General features: G+C 44.5%; 1 protein-coding gene across 1 annotated transcript in view; it reads right to left on the reverse strand.

Moving 5' to 3' along the window:
- The window catches only part of WSCD1 (WSC domain containing 1), a 372,647-nt gene that overhangs the window by 3,793 nt on the left and 348,499 nt on the right, over positions 1 to 20,355 (reverse strand). The window contains exon 7 of the mRNA XM_069761266.1: positions 813 to 977. Coding sequence (XP_069617367.1) covers positions 813 to 977 — 165 coding nt within the window. The remainder of the gene's footprint in view (positions 1 to 812; positions 978 to 20,355) is intronic.

The raw sequence follows: 20,355 nt of genomic DNA on the forward strand, positions 1-20,355 counted from the left end.
TACTATAGCTTTGGCAGGAGAGCCAGCAGTAACCAAGTGAACAGCACGAGTGAGCAAGACGCTGAGACTGACATCTATGCTGAGCAGCTCCCACTGAGGCCGATGCAGAATGGGAGACTGCAGAGGCAGACAATGCTTGGGATCTACCCCATGTACTAGGAAAATCCTGGCGCCTAACACACTTTAGTAGCAAAATAACAGATGAAATTATGCATCCTGCATTCAATAGCGGCTGCAAGATTTCATTGCTTACAGGGAATCTTTACAAAAAAGATTAGATTCAGTAAGATCATTCCCACCCCCTTTCCAAACCGGACATGTGGGCATACAGGTCTTTAAAAAAAAAATCCATTGACATCTTTACATCTTCTATCTGTTGTTGCTTTCCTGAAAAATCAGTGTTTTAATAAATATGCAAATAAGATAATAATAATGATAATAAAGATAATGGTGCATAATAGAGGACTTTCTGTGCCTGTAGTAGCAAGTTCTTTAGCTTGAAGGTTAACTCACTGTAAAGTTTCATTGCCTAGTGCTAAAGAGGCTCGTTCTAGACCGAGATTACAAACTCGGGAGGCAGATACTCGGGAAGTGCTCTGTCACATCCAGAGCACTTAATATATCATTTGCATACAAATGTAAACATGGATTGCTCAAGAATTCAGCAGCAAATAGAAGATATAAAAGGTATTAATAGATTTAGCTTTCAAAGACTTACATGTCCATATATTTGGTTGGAGATGTGAGGTTTGATTTTAATGACAGATTCCCTTTAACCAGTTATATAACAGCTATTTATCTCTAACATATACCTTTATTGTACAAGGTTCCATCAAAGTAGTAGCTTCCAGTGTAGTAACCCGTGGCATGTTCTATGAGATGCCTCACCCATGTATTTCCGGCACCGGGAAAACTTGACAAAGCTATAAACACTTTGGACTTTGTAGGTAGAAATCTTCTTGTTGTACAGCGAGTATCTTTTAAAGAAGAATAGGGAAATATAAAAAGTTATATAAACTGTTCTCTAAAACAGAGCTGTAGGTAACATCATATTTTAAGTGCTACATGTCAAGACCACTCGTAACATATTGACAAAGTGGATTTGAGCGTGTGAAGCCTCAAGATGTTTTTATGTAAGACACAATGAAGCAGGTGATAGAGATGCAGAAAGTACACACAATTCTTGGGTCACAATGTGACAAAGTCCTATAGGAAATCTTACTACTCCTCCAACCATAGTAAAGGCATGGGTCACTCAGGCCTCAGTACAGGGGTGCATATGTGTGCCTACAATTCTCCTGCACAGTGAATGCACCTCTTTTCTACTGTGTTCCGACAGCACAAATTTTATGATGCGATGCGATAGATGCTCGATCACTCCTCATAGGATCTCACATAAAGTACAGGAAACCCAAAGTTTAAATAGTGGGTGAAATCCAAAATTGTGTAAAACCATCCCAAAATGTACTTATAGAAAGGTTTTATTGATTACTCACAAATTTTCCTAAAAATGAGCTCAGCACTAAAGTGGAACGCCTAGCAGATGACTGAATTTAGATTTCACCCTCAACATCTTGTGAGGCATAGTGAGCCTCTTTTTTTATTGAGTGCAGTTTATCTGAAAGTTTGTGAGCATAATAATACCTTCCTTTTAATTGAACCGTATGATGGCTTCACATTATGTTGGATTTTATCTATTTACAATTCAAAGAAAAATCTGAACCACAAGCAGACATATCATGGGTGCGAACTGTGTAGACGCACAGGGACCCAAGAGGTAAGGGGGGCCCATTTCTACCTCCAAAGCAGGTGAAAGATTGCATTTTTAGGAGCTCTTGGGATGTAAAGGGCCCATATATTGTTCTTGGCCCTTTCCTCTGTCTGCCAGTGATCTGAACTCTCTGTAAATTCCATTGAGAAGTAATAGATCATTTATCATTTTATGTCATTTGGGTCATTAAAGCCTGGGCCAAGGAGAAAAAGAACTGGACTGTTGCTCGGTGGTCAAGTTGTTGTTTTTTAGATGAAAGTAAATTTTGCATTTCATTTGGAAATCAAGGTCAATGATTGGAGGAAGAGTGGAGAGGCCACAATCCAAGCTGCTTGAAGTCTAGTGTGAAGTTTCCACAATCAGTGATGGTTTGAGGAGCCATGTCATCTGCTGGTGTTAAATTTTAGAACACTCCATGCTTCTTTCTGGAGATGGAAATTTCATTCTCCAGCAGGAATTGGCACCTGTCTACACTGCCAAAAGTACCAATACCTGGTTTAAAAACAGCAGTATCACTGTGCTTGATTGGCCAGCAGACTTGCCTGACCTTAACCCCATAGAGAATCTATGAGTTATTGTCAAGAGGAAGATGAGCGACACCAGACCCAACAATGCATATGAGCTGAAGGCTGCTATCAAAGCAACTTGGGCTCATTAACACCTCAGCAGTGCCACAGGCTGATCGCCTCCATGCCACGCCGCATTGTTGCAGTAACTGATACAAAAGGAGCGCCCAGATGAAGTTTTGAGTGTATTTACTGAACATACATTTCAGTAGGCCAACATTTAGGATTTTAGAATCATTTTTCAAGCTGGTGTTATAACGTTTTCTAATTTACTGAGATGATGACTTTGGGGTTTTCATTGGCTGTAAGCCATAATCATCAACATTAACAGAAATAAACACTTGAAATAGATCACTCTGTAATAACTCTATATAATATGTGAGTTTCACTTTTTGCATTGAAGAACTGAAATAAATTAACTTTTTGATGATATTCTAATTTTGTGAGATGTACATATTAGACTTGTTTACAGTGTTAGCCTAAGGAATCTCATTCTGGAGCATCAGAGGCTTACACTGTAATAGCTACTTCCGGCTCACGTTTAGACCCATATGTATGGTGGGAAATCAGAAGAGCCGTCACAAGTCTCAGAAGAGATTAATAATAGAGAACATGAGGATCAGTAAGTATATTAACACAATGACACTTTACTACATTACACAGGTTTAATGAAAAAAGTTAGAGTGCTTTTTTAAGTCCCAGATACTATTTAATAGTGATGCTAATACTACAGTAATTACGAAATGAATGTGATCACATTTGTCTGTGCGGTTTTATTTTATTATTACTATTCTTAATCTTATTATAAGTATTATTATTGCTAGTATCATTATATTAATTAAAAAGGATTTTTCATCAAATTTTTCATGTTGAACTAGACACATGATATAGTTGCTGCAGAGTGGAATAAAATATTTGTTTTTTCTTTTTAATTTTTAGATCTCTTCTCCATTGCGGAAATATTAGCAATCAAAGTACTTGGTTCCTAATCAGTTAACATTTCTTAAGTCCAAATTGCTGTTATCAGACAGTTTTCACCAAAGAAATGTACTGCACCCTGTATGACACTGACCAATCATAAGCAGGCAGCAACACATTGGAAAATGAAGACCACACCTCCCACAGCTTAAATCAAAATTTTCAGTGTAAAATGTAATGATACAGCCTTGATCTTGATAAAGACTTCACAGTGACCATCTTTGGAGCCTTTTTTGAATGCTCCATAGACTCGTACATTATAAAAGCTACTTCCAGATCACACATGGACTCTAGTGTAAGTTAGGAGTTGGCATAAAAGATATGTCACCCAAGAGAGGACTGGAGCAGCACTGGAAATTGGGAACGATGCTGATCTTAACACGTTACATTACACACAACAATTATTGGGAGTGCTTCACTAAGGGGTTAACAGACATTTGGAATCATCCATCAGCTTTGGTTAAATTGAAGAACAATTTCCATATTTATAATTTTACTGTAAAACCAGGAAGCAAAGAAAGATATGAACAAACAGCATTGTTCCCTTTCTACATCTGTAGTTTTTTTGGAATAAATTAAATCACATTCTATTAAATGATATGATAATGTATTTAGCGCGTGAGACATTGCTTTACAGAGATATCATGTATACACTGAAAATAAGATAGAACTTGAGAATGGTATAAAAATCTGTCAGAAAAACTTTGTTTCATTAATCTTTCTAGATTCTTTCGTTCTGTTCCCCGAAGCAATGTAGCAGGAATATAACATGTTGAACTTGACAGACTTGTCAATTTCCTTTAACGTTTTTAGAATAGGAATTCCATTTGCTGTATGCATAAACTAGCTTACCAGTAAAGAGATCAATTGCTAAGCAATGCTCTGGCTCAAACATCCTTCTTCTTCTTCACACAAAAGGCTATCAGTGGGTCCCATTTAAAATACCAAAAACTGTAGAAAAAAGTGGGCACTCACCATGTGCTAATATTCAGTCTTTATTGTGCCACATGCAAATGCCAAATGCAGAAATAGCAGGGAGAAACGTGATATAAAAAGACGACGATCGTTTCGTGCTGCTGCGCTTCCTCGGGTCAAGACCCGACGAAGCGCAGCAGCGCGAAACGATTGTCGTCTTTTTATATCACGTTTCTCCCTGCTATTTCTGCATTTGGCATGTGGCACAATAAAGACTGAATATTAGCAGATGGTGAGTGCCCACTTTTTTCTACAGTTTTTGCTATTTAATGGATTATATTTCTGTGGCAGCACCCAAGTTCTGCAAGTGGCATATACGCTGGATATCTGACACACACATGTACAGGTGTTTTCACTAGCGGTTGGTGCGGCAATTTGTTTTTCTTTTTTCATTTAAAATACCATAGTTGAGATAACTGGCGGAGTATATTCATACTGCCTGTGTCAAAAGAGCCACTATCAGACACTGGTGGCGTTTTTGTAGGAGTGTATGTTTTACCCAGGGTTATCATAGCTGGGTATATTTGACTTGGACATAAAGCAGGTCCCCGGTGTGTTCTCCCAGCCCTGCTCTACATGAATAACTGGTAACTGTATATATGTGTATAGGAAGAGAACTGTCAGTGCCGGAGACCTGGGCAGGAAAGAGCCACTGGGGACATGCCTCGGACTGGTCATCAAAAACACCTAGATGGATTTGAAAGTATGTTTTCTTTTAAATAATGCAGAGTTTCCTAGGAAAGCATTCATGGCTGCAATAACTAAATCTGACTTGTGCCGCTCAAGATTCAGAGAGTATTAATCTCCTGTCAGGTTCCTTTTAAAATGAATGGGTTTAGCCCATGGAAATCACTGCAGGTAAACCTTTTTTTAAGCTGGTATCACTACTAGTAAAGATAAGTTATTTATTTACCCTGCAAATAAAATTTAGTACTGTATGACTATATGTGTCATGATCCAGGTTGGGGTTTGCTTCATGCTTTTCTTTCCCTGGCCTGGTCATGGAGGGGTTGACTTTCCTACCTCACTTTGATTCTTTGGTGGCTGTTTGTTGGTGCGGTTTTAGTTTTAGGTAGCCTATGGCAGTCATAGTTCATGCTTCCAGGCTAGAGAAGCTGATCTGTATACCCTAGTGATCCTCTGACTTCCCGTGTGTGTGTCTGACCTGTTCCCTATCCCTGACTCAGTGTACGTTTTGTGATTTCCCTACAGTGTATGACTTGGCTTGAACTCTGAATTCTGCCTCCCATTTTTCTGTCTCTGGTACTGTGTTCCCCGACTGGCTTTTGACCCTCTAACTTGTAGTTTGACTCCTCTTTCCGTCTCACGTTTTGGATACCGTGCTCCCGTCTGGCTCTGACTTTTGGCTCGTCTCTGACCTTGGGCTTTGCTGTGACCTCTGGTACTTCATTTCTCTGTTTGTTGCTGACTTTGGCCTGTATGACTACTCTGCTGCCTCCTGGTGGTGGCCTGCACTGCTGCACTGAAGTGCTACACAGTAAGTGCATCCCTTTTTCCTGTAACATCGCCCCCTGGTGGTGCCTGAGCGCAACTGCTCCGCAGTTGCATTAATATGGATGATGATGTAATAAACTATATTGTCATGTGGAGTCCCACAGAGGGGAAACAGCTGTCCACGTCTAGGGAGATTAGCTACAGTGGCATGGGTTGTAAAAGTCTGAATTATGTTGTGTACCATGGACAAAGGGGCATTAAGATCTTAGGAGATGGACTTGTAACCTTGAGGTGGTAGACATAGTTCAACAATTTTGGTTCTCAAGTCCTCAGACAGTTCTCTTCTCCGCTTTCTGTTCTCAATGCTTAGTGTGGCACACACAGACACACAATGTAAAGATTGAGTCAACTTCTGCCCTTTTGATCTGGCTTCAGGTGTGATTTTCATATTGCCCAAACCTGTTACTTTCCGTAGGCGAGTTTGAACAATATTGGAAATGTGCCAACAATTTTGTCTGGCCATTTTTGGGGTTTTATGTGAAATTATGTCCAATTTTCCTTTTTTTCTCTGTTTTTTTTTTGTGTTGTTCAAATACACACAAAGGAAATAAACATGCATAACAAAACATGTGTAATTGCCATAATTTTCTGGGGCAAATACTTCGTTTTCTGGAACATTTTTAAGGCTGCTTTCAGTCACAACGATAGATAGATAGATAGATAGATAGATAGATAGATAGATAGATAGATAGATAGATAGATAGGTAGATAGTTGTAGAGAACGAGCAGACTTTTACTGTAGTTAGAAAATGGAAAGATGGACATCGTCAGGCAAAATTTATCTGGTTATTTAAAGGCAACCCTTAAAGTTCCCAGACTATTTCCGAACACTAGTAAAGTTGTATACACAGCAATTCTTTTATTCCAGTATTCCACAAAAGTGTCTGATGTGCCATACTAGAGCAACAATCATTTAAAATATTAACTTTACTCCTGCAGTGTTGCATATGGTAAGGAGGCAGGAGTAGTCTGGTGGACCATCTCTTACTTGGACTTGTCCTGCCTCAGATTTTCTATTGAAGCCATACTAGCTGTGATTGACAATTTGAATAATTGTCCAACCATAAAAGAGAATGTCAAAATCACCCAAGGAGGTGTGATCAGAAGATCCATGGCAGGACTAGTCTGGCTGAGAGACATCCAACTGGACTCACCTGTCTCATTAGCATATGCAACACTGCAGGACAAAAGTTCCTACTTGAATGTGTTAGGGCTAGTGGAATGCACCAAGTAAATATAGATGTTTTATTGTAATTGATGCGTTCGCAGCCCGGGGTCCACCGTGCAGGAGAACCTGCTGCTAGCAATGGAGACACTATATGGCGGTATGAACTAGCTCTGTTATTTCACAGAGTAGCCGTGAAAGCAAAGCACTGCGCCCTGTTAGACTTCACAGAGGCACAGGCTAACTGCCCATCAGAGAGCAGTCAGTGGTCATGCATGCACACAAAACTCCTCGCCGGAGGTGCCAGCATTCTAGGGGCTTATTTCAGCCGGGTCACTGAACACAATCTTACATGACCACACTGGCGCAAAGCACATAACTTAGAAAGATATTAGTGGCCATGCGAGCCTTAAATAGTTGCAGCAAATACAGGACCTTCCTAGAAGGACCAATGAGAGGCTGCTACAGAGCCCGAGCACCTACAGGACCTTCCTGGAGGACCAATGGATTTAGCTGCAGTATCTGAACATGTGACCTCCGATCTCCACTGAGAGATCTTACTCTGGGCATGCTCAGATCGAGAAAAGCAGGACTTAGTCCTAGAAGAATCTGCTCGCCGCTGCCCAGCACCGGCTTCAATGGCAGAATCAGGAAAAGCAGCAGTAACTCTTTGTACAGATCAGACTGAGCGAGACACTGGGACTGATGTCTCCGCTGAGCAGGCTCCACTGTGGCAGGAGAAGAATGGGAGACCGCAGCAGAGATGGCCAGACATTCCCTCTGTGTAGAGGTGGGAACTCGACCCCTAACAAAATGAGTGCTAGTTTGGCACATAAAATACCTTATTGGAGTAAAGGGATTGATGTGTATACAGCAATAGTAGCAATTGGATACAGTCAGTAACCCTTTTACTCCACAATAAAAAGTAATCTTATTAATCGACGCATGAGTGTGCATCACCATTTTCATTGCCTTTTCATTTTCAGACTTTAATATTTGTTCGCTGATATGTTGGGGCAAATATACTATTTTTTCATCCTCAAATGGAAAACAAATCCAATATTTGATTTCATTTATGACTTCCATCTAGCTAGTTCTAAGCTTGAAACAAGTGTTCAGGATGAGCTGGATTTACAAGCATGTATCTATTTTATGTGTACTGTCCATACTGAATATTTTTTTAGTATTTTGTAGTCTATGGAGAGAATAATATTCAGAGAATGGACTTCTTCATTAGGGTCATCAACACATCATTTGAAAACATGAATCACATTTTTTATGTTTCAACATGTTAGAATAACAAGAGGCCCTGTGACCCATTCCGATTGTTTATAGCAAATTCATTCTTTTTCCCAGCAGGACAAGAAATCCAGTTCAGGCTCAGCAGAACTCATATGATAATTCAGAGAACAAGCAGCTATGCCTAAGGATATATGAATTATTAAATACTGGAGCTTCACAGGGAAGGCTCTTGTGTCACTGTTTGAGTATTTTATCTGCTGGAATCACGAAGGTGATAATGTGTCAGCTAGCCATTATTTAACAAATCAATACTTTTGATGTAATGGACAAAAGCTAAGCTGTTCTTCAAGTGACGTGGAGCAAGCTTTATCGGGGTAACCATAATGATTTGCATTATCAAACTATTCTAAGATCATGGTGTCATGGAAAACACCCCCAATGTATTGCTTCTAGGCTAATCCCTCATAATCTAATGGTACAGTATTGTTAATAATCTCATTAAATGTTCTAGAGGAGATGCCTTTCATTGGTCAACACAACTCTATATGTTACCAACAATTAAACTACCATTTTTTATTCATCCTTTGAACACCAGTGGCAATGAAACAAAAACATTATCTAGAAGAAGCCCTTCCAATTATGAATATAAAAAAATATGATCCTTGAATATATCACAATATTCACCATGCCCCCTAAATAAAAAAAAAATACTGTGAACCCTGAAAATTAAAAACTATTTACTATTCCTCTTGAATTAAAAACAAATACACTTTACCCCTTCAATATATAGAAAAAATACACCGCACCTCATAATTATGAAGAAAAAAATTCACTGTGTCTGTTTATTTTGTATCAAAATATACAGGGTGGGCCATTTATATGGATGCACCTAAATAAAATGGGAATGGCTGGAGATATCAACTGTTAGGACTGGCGGAACGCACCAAGACAGATGGTATAGATGCGTTCGCAGTCCGGGGTCCACCGTGCAGGTGAAAACCTGCTGCTAGCAATTAGCAGACTATATGGCGGTACACTAAAGTATACACGCGTGGGTTAACCTCACCCAGCGTGAAAGAAGCAATCCTGTTAAGACACAGGACCGCGGTACCGTACCTAAAGAGCGAGCAAGTAGTCAGCGAACTCAACCCCAACTAGGATTAAAGTCCGATTAGACCCTTGCTGGCACAACACCGCAACTGGGTGTGTAGGAAACTGAAGAGCAATATTAAGGCACAAGAGTGCATGCGGTGCCGCACTGACGAACGCCACTAACCACCCAGGCTTGGGTAAGGAAAGCACAGAGGAAGTGCACGGCGCCGTACTGGCGGTCACAGCAACTGGACGCTATAATGTGTGACTGGTGCTGTAGGATAAGTCGGGCGCTAGGTAGCAGCCATACACCTTCCGCGAACAGTCATTCAATAGGGTAGGGGTATCCAAGGACGACTTGCACTCACAACATACACACATTAGCGATTGAAAGACAATACTAGCGCATGGCCGTGCGGTCATGCGCAGTTTATATAGTAGCAGCACAGGAAGTGGCCACAGCACCTTTGCCCTTCCAAGACCTGCCAAGAGGACCAATGGAATGTGCTGCAGAGCCTGAGCACATGACCCTCGATCTCCAACGGGAGATCTTACCCTGGGCATGCTCAGTACGTGCAGACAAGGACTTAGTCCCAGAGAAGTCCGCTCGCTGCTGACCAGCACTGACTTTAATTGCAGAGACTGGAGAAGCAGCAGTAACTCTCAGAACAGAGTGAGAATGAGCAAGACGCTGGGACCGACGTCTTTGCTGAGCAGACTCCACTGCGGCTGGACAAGAATGGGAGACCGCAGCGGAGGTGGCTCGAGATTCCCCCTGTGCAGAAGCGGGAACTCGACCCCTAACATCAACTTCCTGTTTGTGGCACATTACTATATGGGAGGGGGAAAACTCTTCAAGATGGGTGGTGGCCATTTTGAAGTCGGACATTTTGGATCCAACTTTATTTTTTTCAATGGGAAGAGGGTCAAACGACACATCACACTTATTCAGAATTTCACAAGAAAAACAATGGTGTGCTTGGTTTTAATGTAACTTTATTCTTTCATGAGTTATTTACAAGTTTATGATCACTTACAAAATGTGTTCAAAGTGCTGACACCCATAATGTGATGGTGCCCATTATGGGTGTTAGGTCCGAGCATTCCTAAATGACCAGTTTCCTGGAAAGTGGATTGGCCATTGTGGGCCAGTTGAATGGCCACCAAGGTCTCCCAATCTGACCCCTTAGACTTTTATCTTTGGGGTCATCTGAAGGCAATTGTCTATGTTGTGGAGATACGAGATGTGCAGCATTGAAACAATAGATACTGGAAGCCTGTGCTAGCGTTTCTTCTGTGGTGTTGCTATCAGTGTGTCAAGAGTGGGAGAAGAGGGTTGCATTGACAATCCAACACAATGCGCAGCACTTTGAACACATTTTATAAGTTACATAGTTACATAGTTATTAAGGTTGAAGGAAGACTTAGTCCATCTAGTTCAACCCATAGCCTAACCTAACTTGCCCTAACATGTTGATCCAGAGGAAGGCAAAAAAAAACCATGTGGCAAAGAGTAAGCTCCACCTTGGGGAAAAAAATTCCTTCCCGACTCCACATACGGCAATCAGACTAGTTCCCTGGATCAACGCCCTATCAAGGAATCTAGTATATACAGGTCCTTCTCAAAAAATTAGCATATAGTGTTAAATTTCATTATTTACCATAATGTAATGATTACAATTAAACTTTCATATATTATAGATTCATTATCCACCAACTGAAATTTGTCAGGTCTTTTATTGTTTTAATACTGATGATTTTGGCATACAACTCCTGATAACCCAAAAAACCTGTCTCAATAAATTAGCATATTTCACCCATCCAATCAAATAAAAGTGTTTTTTAATAACAAACAAAAAAACCAACAAATAATAATGTTCAGTTATGCACTCAATACTTGGTCGGGAATCCTTTGGCATAAATGACTGCTTCAATGCGGCGTGGCATGGAGGCAATCAGCCTGTGACACTGCTGAGATGTTATGGAGGCCCAGGATGCTTCAATAGCGGCCTTAAGCTCATCCAGAGTGTTGGGTCTTGCGTCTCTCAACTTTCTCTTCACAATATCCCACAGATTCTCTATGGGGTTCAGGTCAGGAGAGTTGGCAGGCCAATTGAGCACAGTAATACCATGGTCAGTAAACCATTTACCAGTGGTTTTGGCACTGTGAGCAGGTGCCAGGTCGTGCTGAAAAATGAAATCTTCATCTCCATAAAGCATTTCAGCCGATGGAAGCATGAAGTGCTCCAAAATCTCCTGATAGCTAGCTGCATTGACCCTGCCCTTGATGAAACACAGTGGACCAACACCAGCAGCTGACATGGCACCCCACACCATCACTGACTGTGGGTACTTGACACTGGACTTCAGGCATTTTGGCATTTCCTTCTCCCCAGTCTTCCTCCAGACTCTGGCACCTTGATTTCCGAATGACATGCAAAATTTGCTTTCATCAGAAAAAAGTACTTGGGACCACTTAGCAACAGTCCAGTGCTGCTTCTCTGTAGCTCAAAAGTGGCTTTACCTGGGGAATGCGGCACCTGTAGCCCATTTCCTGCACACGCCTGTGCACGGTGGCTCTGGATGTTTCCACACCAGACTCAGTCCACTGCTTCCTCAGGTTCCCCAAGGTCTGGAATCGGTCCTTCTCCACAATCTTCCTCAGGGTCCGGTCTCCTCTTCTCGTTGTACAGCGTTTTCTGCCACATTGTTTCCTTCCAACAGACTTACCATTGAAGTGCCTTGATACAGCACTCTGGGAACAGCCTATTTGTTGAGAAATTTCTTTCTGGGTCTTACCCTCTTGCTTGAGGGTGTCAATGATGGCCTTCTTGACATCTGTCAGGTCGCTAGTCTTACCCATGATGGGGGTTTTGAGTAATGAACCAGGCAGGGAGTTTATAAAAGCCTCAGGTATCTTTTGCATGTGTTTAGAGTTAATTAGTTGATTCAGAAGATTAGGGTAATAGGTCGTTTAGAGAACCTTTTCTTGATATGCTAATTTATTGAGACAGGTTTTTTGGGTTATCAGGAGTTGTATGCCAAAATCATCAGTATTAAAACAATAAAAGACCTGACAAATTTCAGTTGGTGGATAATGAATCTATAATATATGAAAGTTTAATTGTAATCATTACATTATGGTAAATAATGAAATTTAACACTATATGCTAATTTTTTGAGAAGGACCTGTATACCCTGTAACATTATACTTTTCCAGAAATGTATCCAGTCCCCTCTTAAATTTAAGTAATGAATCACTCATTGCAACATCATACGGCAGAGAGTTCCATAGTCTCACTGCTCTTACAGTAAAGAATCCGCGTCTGTTATTATGCTTAAACCTTTATTCCTCCAAACGTAGAGGATGCCCCCTTGTCCCTGTTTCAGGTCTATGATTAAAAAGATCATCAGAAAGGTCTTTGTACTGTCCCCTCATATATTTATACATTAACATAAGATCACCCCTTAGTCTTCGTTTTTCCAAACTAAATAGCCCCAAGTGTAATAACCTATCTTGGTATTGCAGACCCCCCAGTCCTCTAATAACCTTGGTCGCTCTTCTCTGCACCCGCTCCAGTTCAGCTATGTCTTTCTTATACACCGGAGACCAGAACTGTGCACAGTATTCTAAGTGTGGTCGAACAAGTGACTTGTATAGAGGTAAAATTATGTTCTCCTCATGAGCATCTATGCCTCTTTTAATGCATCCCATTATTTTATTTGCCTTTGTAGCAGCTGCCTGACACTGGCTACTGAATATAAGTTTGTCATCCACCCATACACCCAGGTCTTTTTCATTGACGGATTTGCCCAGAGTTTTAGAATTAAGCACATAATTATACATCTTATTACTTCTACCCAAGTGCATGACCTTACATTTATCCCCATTAAAGCTCATTTGCCATTTATCAGCCCAAGCTTCTAGTTTACATAAATCATCCTGTAATATAAAATTGTCCTCCTCTGTATTGATTACCCTGCAGAGTTTAGTGTCATCTGCAAATATTGAAATTCTTCTCTGAATGCCCCCTACAAGGTCATTAATAAATATGTTAAAAAGAAGAGGGCCCAATACTGACCCCTGTGGTACCCCACTGCTAACCACTATCCAGTCCGAGTGTGTGTTAGGACTGGCGGAACGCACCAAGACAGATGGTATAGATGCGTTCGCAGTCCGGGGTCCAACGTGCAGGTGAAAACCTGCTGCTAGCAATTAGCAGACTATATGGCGGTACACTAAAGTATACATGCGTGGGTTAACCTCACCCAGCGTGAAAGAAGCAATCCTGTTAAGGCACAGGACCGCGGTACCGCACCTAAAGCGCGAGCAAGTAGTCAGCGAACTCAACCCCAACTAGGATTGAAGTCCGATTAGACCCTTGCTGGCACAACACCGCAACTGGGTGTGTAAGGAAACTGAAGAGCAATATTAAGGCACAAGAGTGCATGCAGTGCCGCACTGACGAACGCCACTAACCACCCAGGCTTGGGTAAGGAAAGCACAGAGGAAGTGCACGGCGCCGTACTGGCGGTCACAGCAACTGGACGCTATAATGTGTGACTAGTGCTGTAGGATAAGTCGGGCGCTAGGTAGCAGCCATACACCTTCCGCGAACAGTCATTCAATAGGGTAGGGGTATCCAAGGACGACTTGCACTCACAACATACACACATTAGCGATTGAAAGACAATACTAGCGCATGGCCGTGCGGTCATGCGCAGTTTATATAGCAGCAGCACAGGAAGTGGCCACAGCACCTTTGCCCTTCCAAGACCTGCCAAGAGGACCAATGGAATGTGCTGCAGAGCCTGAGCACATGACCCTCGATCTCCAACGGGAGATCTTACCCTGGGCATGCTCAGTACGTGCAGACAAGCACTTAGTCCCAGAGAAGTCCGCTCGCTGCTGACCAGCACTGACTTTAATGGCAGAGACTGGAGAAGCAGCAGTAACTCTCAGAACAGAGTGAGAATGAGCAAGGCGCTGGGACCGACGTCTTTGCTGAGCAGACTCCACTGCGGCTGGACAAGAATGGGAGACCGCAGCGGAGGTGGCTCGAGATTCCCCCTGTGCAGAAGCGGGAACTCGACCCCTAACATTACCCCCCCTCCTAGGCCCCCCCTCCTTGGGCCTCGCTAAGTTCGAAGGCAGCAATGAGCTGCGGAGCCCGAATGTGCTCAGCAGGCTCCCAGGACCTATCCTCAGGGCCGTAACCCTTCCAGTCCACCCAAAAAATTTTTTTGCCACGTACCACCTTGCACCCCAAGATAGCGTTCACCTCGAAATCGTCCGTAGACGAACCCGATGTCCCGGCAGATGACTCAGAAAACCGGGACATGTATACGGGCTTAAGGAGGGACACATGAAAGGTGTCGGTGATACCAAGGCGTGGAGGAAGGGCCAGACGGTAGACCACAGGATTAACCTGTTAGAGGACCTTGAAGGGACCCAAGTAGCGAGGAGCAAATTTAGTGGACTCAACTCGCAGCCTGATGTTACGGGCGGAGAGCCACACCAAGTCGCCAGGAGCAAAGGTCGGAGCGGGGCGCCGATGAGCATCGGGGAAGGCCTCATTCTCTCCTTAGAGGCCCGAATGGCATCCTGAGTGCGGTCCCAAATATCCCGTGCCTCCACAGCCCAGTCTGCCACCCTGGAGTCTGCGAAGACACGGGCATAGGCACAGGTACCCGTGGATGCTGACCATAGTTGAGGAGGAATGGGGTTTGTCCAGTGGAGTCGGCTACGGCGTTGTTCAGCGCAAACTCTGCCCATGATAGCAAGGATGCCCAGTCATCCTGCCTGGCTGAAACAAAATGTCGCAGGTATGTGACCAAGGTCTGGTTGGCCCTCTCTACCAACCCATTCGTCTCGGGATGATAAGCGGAAGAGCGATTCAACTCAATACTGAGAAGACGACATAGCTCTCTCCAGAACCGAGACGCAAACTGGGGACCCCGGTCACTGACAATTTTGTCAGGCATACCATGTAGGCGGAAGATGTGCTTAATGAACAACGCAGCCAAGGCCCGTGCAGAAGGTAACCGTGGTAGCGGCACCAAATGCACCATTTTCGAGAAATGATCGGTGATGACCCAAATGATGGTACAGCCGCGAGACATGGGCAAACCCACGACAAAGTCCATCCCGACCATCTCCCAGGGCCTATCTGCCACCGGCAAGGGATAGAGCAACCCAGCTGGCCTTTGACGCGGAGATTTATTTTTGGCGCAGGAGACACACGCCAGAATATAATCCCTGACATCCCGGACCATATGCGGCCACCAGTACGTCCTCGCCAGTAGCTCAGATGTCCTCTTTGTCCCAAAGTGTCCACCCACTCTGGACGAATGAGCCCAAGAGAGAACCTCCGGTCGCAAATTAATGGGCACAAAAGTCTTGCCCGGAGGCACAGACTCAAGCGAAACTGGCGCTACGGTTCTCAGGCTCTCAGAAGGAACAATAAGCCGAGTCTCCTCTTCCTCCTCTTCAGTTGACATAAGGGAGCGAGAGAGAGCATCAGCACGAATATTCTTCTCCCCGGCGAGAAAATGAAGAGAAAAGTGGAACCTGGAAAAGAACAAGGACCATCTGGCTTGGCGAGAATTTAGCCGCTGGGCTGTTTGTAAGTAGACCAAATTTTTGTGGTCAGTGTAAACCTGGAAGGGAAACCGCGCACCTTCCAGAAGATGTCTCCACTCTGAAAAGGCCAACTTCATTGCTAGCAGCTCCCTATCCCCGATGGAGTAGTTTCTCTCCGCTGGCGAGAAGGTCTTAGAGAAGAAGAAGCATGGATGCTTCCAACCTTGAGCATCCTTCTGATAGAGGACTGCTCCAGCACCAACGGATGAGGCATCCACCTCCATTAGGAATGACTTATCCACATCGGGACGATGTAAGATGGGAGCGCTAGCAAAGTGGGACTTAATAGAAGTGAAGGCCTTGGAGACCTCTCCCGACCACAATTTAGGATTCGCTCCCTTCTTGGTGAGGGCTACCAAGGGAGCTACCAGAGTTGAGAAGTGGGGAATGAACTGGCGGTAATAGTTAATGAACCCCATAAAGCGCTGCACCGCTTTAAGACAATGGGGCTCTTGCCAGTCCATCACAGCCTGTAGTTTGGCAGGATCCATAGCCAATCCCTGGGCGGAGATGATATAGCCCAGGAACGGCAAAGACTCCTGCTCAAACATACACTTCTCCAACTTAGCGTAAAGAGAGTTTGCCCGTAGGAGGTCGAAGACTCTGCCAACATCTCTCCGGTGGGAGTCAATATCTGGAGAAAAGATGAGAATATCATCCAGATAGACTACAACTGAGGTGGAAAGCATATCCCGGAAGATGTCGTTGACAAAGTCTTGAAAAACGGCTGGGGCATTACAGAGCCCGAAGGGCATCACCAGATACTCATAGTGCCCATCTCTGGTGTTAAACGCCGTTTTCCATTCGTCCCCCTCACGGATGCGAATCAGGTTGTAAGCACCCCGCAGATCTAATTTAGTAAACACTCTAGCTCCCCGAAGCCTATCGAAGAGCTCAGATATCAAGGGCAAAGGATACTTGTTCTTAACGGTGATAGCGTTAAGACCCCTGTAGTCTATGCATGGACGTAGTTCCCCATTCTTCTTCTGCACGAAGAAGAACCCTGCCCCAGCAGGTGACACTGACTTCGTGATAAACCCTCTTGCCAGATTCTCTTGAATGTACTGAGACATGGCCTCCGTCTCCGGGAGAGATAATGGATAAACTCGACCCCGGGGAGGCTCCGCACCAGGCAAGAGATCGATAGGACAGTCATAGGGGCGATGGGGCGGAAGGGTCTCCGCCGCCTTTTTGGAGAACACGTCTGCGTAAGACCAATATTGCTTGGGAAGAGAGGATAGATCTGCGGGTACCTCAGTAGTAGCAACCTGAACGCACGCTCGGTGACACCTACCCCCACATGATTCACCCCATCCCAGAATTCTGCCTGAGGACCACTCGATGTGAGGAGAGTGGTACCGTAGCCAAGGTATCCCCAACAGGACCTCATCAATACCCTCAGGAATGATGAGCAGAGAAATAATCTCCTAATGGGATGGCGACATGGACAGAGTAACAGGGATGGTCTGATGTGTTATCTGTGCGGGGAGTGTCGACCCATTCACCACTCGTACCGTTACTGGTTGAGATAGCATAACCAGGGGTATTGCGTGACGTTGGGCGAAGGCAGAAGACATAAAATTGCCCTCCGCCCCAGAATCCACGCAGAGGTCTACCGAGTGGGAGGATGAGCCAAAGGTAATTGTCCCCTTAAAGGACAATTTGGAGGCAAACATCGCAGTGTCTAGTGCACCTCCACCTACTACCACTAGACGCTGATGTTTCCTCGACCGCTGATGACATCTGGTGGCAAGATGTCCTGACTGTTGGCATACATGGCAACCCTGGAGTGCATGAGCGTTCTGGGACTTAGATCCCGCTCGTGACACCACCTTAGGTTCCTGGACCTCAGGAGCCTGGACTGGAGATTCCAAAGGTTAGGCGAAGGTGGGAGCCAGCCGAAACCTCTGCCTACACTGGGCTCGCTCTAACCTCCGCTCGTGAAAACAGAGGTTGATGCGAGTAGATACTGTTATTAACTCTTCCAGTGTGGCGGGAATCTCCCTAGTGGCCAGAGCATCCTTAACGTGGTCAGCCAGCCCCCTCCAAAATATAGGGATAAGGGCTTTATCCGACCACTCCAGCTCAGATGCTAGAGTGCGGAAATGGACGGCAAAAAGGCTGACCAAGGACGAGCCCTGAGTCAGTGCCAACAGTTGGAGCGCCATGTCATGGGTGACACGATGTCCTAGAAAAACCTGTTTCAGAGTGCTCAGGAATAACGGAGCACTCTGCACCACATGATCGCCACGCTCCCACAGCGGCGTAGCCCACTGCAACGCCCTGTCCGACAATAAGGAAATTATAAAGCCCACCTTAGCCCACTCTGTAGGGAAACGAGAGGCCAGAAGCTCGAGATGTATTGAGCACTGACTCACGAAACCCCTACAGGACTTACTGTCACCAGAAAATTTCTCTGGTAGCGGGAGGCGAGATCGCGTCGGTACAGGGGCGGCAGTGGACAAGGTAGCTGCAGCCACACTTGCAGCCTGAACAGCGACAGCAGTAACATCCACAGCTGAGGTTGAACGCTCAAGAGCCGCCAACCTTCCCTCCAGCTGCTGGATGTACCGCTGTAAACGCTGGTTGTCCGCCATTTTACTAGCCAGACCCTGGCGCTAGTATTCTGTTAGGACTGGCGGAACGCACCAAGACAGATGGTATAGATGCGTTCGCAGTCCGGGGTCCACCGTGCAGGTGAAAACCTGCTGCTAGCAATTAGCAGACTATATGGCGGTACACTAAAGTATACACGCGTGGGTTAACCTCACCCAGCGTGAAAGAAGCAATCCTGTTAAGGCACAGGACCACGGTACCGCACCTAAAGCGCGAGCAAGTAGTCAGCGAACTCAACCCCAACTAGGATTGAAGTCCGATTAGACCCTTGCTGGCACAACACCGCAACTGGGTGTGTAAGGAAACTGAAGAGCAATATTAAGGCACAAGAGTGCATGCAGTGCCGCACTGACGAACGCCACTAACCACCCAGGCTTGGGTAAGGAAAGCACAGAGGAAGTGCACGGCGCCGTACTGGCGGTCACAGCAACTGGACGCTATAATGTGTGACTAGTGCTGTAGGATAAGTCGGGCGCTAGGTAGCAGCCATACACCTTCCGCGAACAGTCATTCAATAGGGTAGGGGTATCCAAGGACGACTTGCACTCACAACATACACACATTAGCGATTGAAAGACAATACTAGCGCATGGCCGTGCGGTCATGCGCAGTTTATATAGCAGCAGCACAGGAAGTGGCCACAGCACCTTTGCCCTTCCAAGACCTGCCAAGAGGACCAATGGAATGTGCTGCAGAGCCTGAGCACATGACCCTCGATCTTACCCTGGGCATGCTCAGTACGTGCAGACAAGGACTTAGTCCCAGAGAAGTCCGCTCGCTGCTGACCAGCACTGACTTTAATGGCAGAGACTGGAGAAGCAGCAGTAACTCTCAGAACAGAGTGAGAATGAGCAAGACGCTGGGACCGACGTCTTTGCTGAGCAGACTCCACTGCGGCTGGACAAGAATGGGAGACTGCAGCAGAGGTGGCTCGAGATTCCCCCTGTGCAGAAGCGGGAACTCGACCCCTAACAGTGTGTTCCATTAATAACCACCCTTTGTTTCCTATCCATGAGCCAGCTCTCAACCCACTTACACATATTTTCCCCTATCCCCATTATTCTCATTTTATGTATCAACCTTTTGTGTGGCACCTTATCAAAAGCTTTTGAAAAGTCCATATACACTACATCTACTGGGTTCCTTTGGTCCAGTCCGGAACTTACCTCTTCATAGAAACTGATCAAATTAGTCTGACATGAACGGTCCCTAGTAAACCCGTGCTGATACTGGGTCATGAGGTTATTCCTCTTCAGATACTCCAGTATAGCATCCCTTAGAATGCCCTCCAGGATTTTACCCACAGTAGAGGTTAAGCTTACTGGCCTATAATTTCCGAGTTCAGTTTTTGTCCCCTTTTTGAATATTGGCACCACATTTGCTATACGCCAGTCCTGTGGTACAGACCCTGTTATTATGGAGTCTTTAAAGATTAAAAATAATGGTCTATCAATGACTGTACTTAATTCCTGCAGTACTCAAGGGTGTATCCCATCCGGGCCCGGAGATTTGTCAATTTTAGTGATTTTTAGACGCCGCCGCACTTCCTGCTGGGTTAAGCAAGTGACATTTAATGGGGAATTTTTATCACTAGTCATTTTGTCTGCCATGGGATTTTCTTGTTTAAATACTGATGAAAAAAAGTCATTTAGCATATTGGCTTTTTCCTCATCCTCATCCACCATTTCACTCAGACTATTTTTAAGGGGGCCAACACTATCATTTTTTAGTTTCTTACTATTTATGTAGTTAAACAATATTTTGGGATTATTTTTACTCTCTCTGGCAACGA

Source organism: Ranitomeya imitator, chromosome 3 (genome assembly GCF_032444005.1).
Source record: "Ranitomeya imitator isolate aRanImi1 chromosome 3, aRanImi1.pri, whole genome shotgun sequence".
NCBI lineage: Eukaryota > Metazoa > Chordata > Amphibia > Anura > Dendrobatidae > Ranitomeya > Ranitomeya imitator.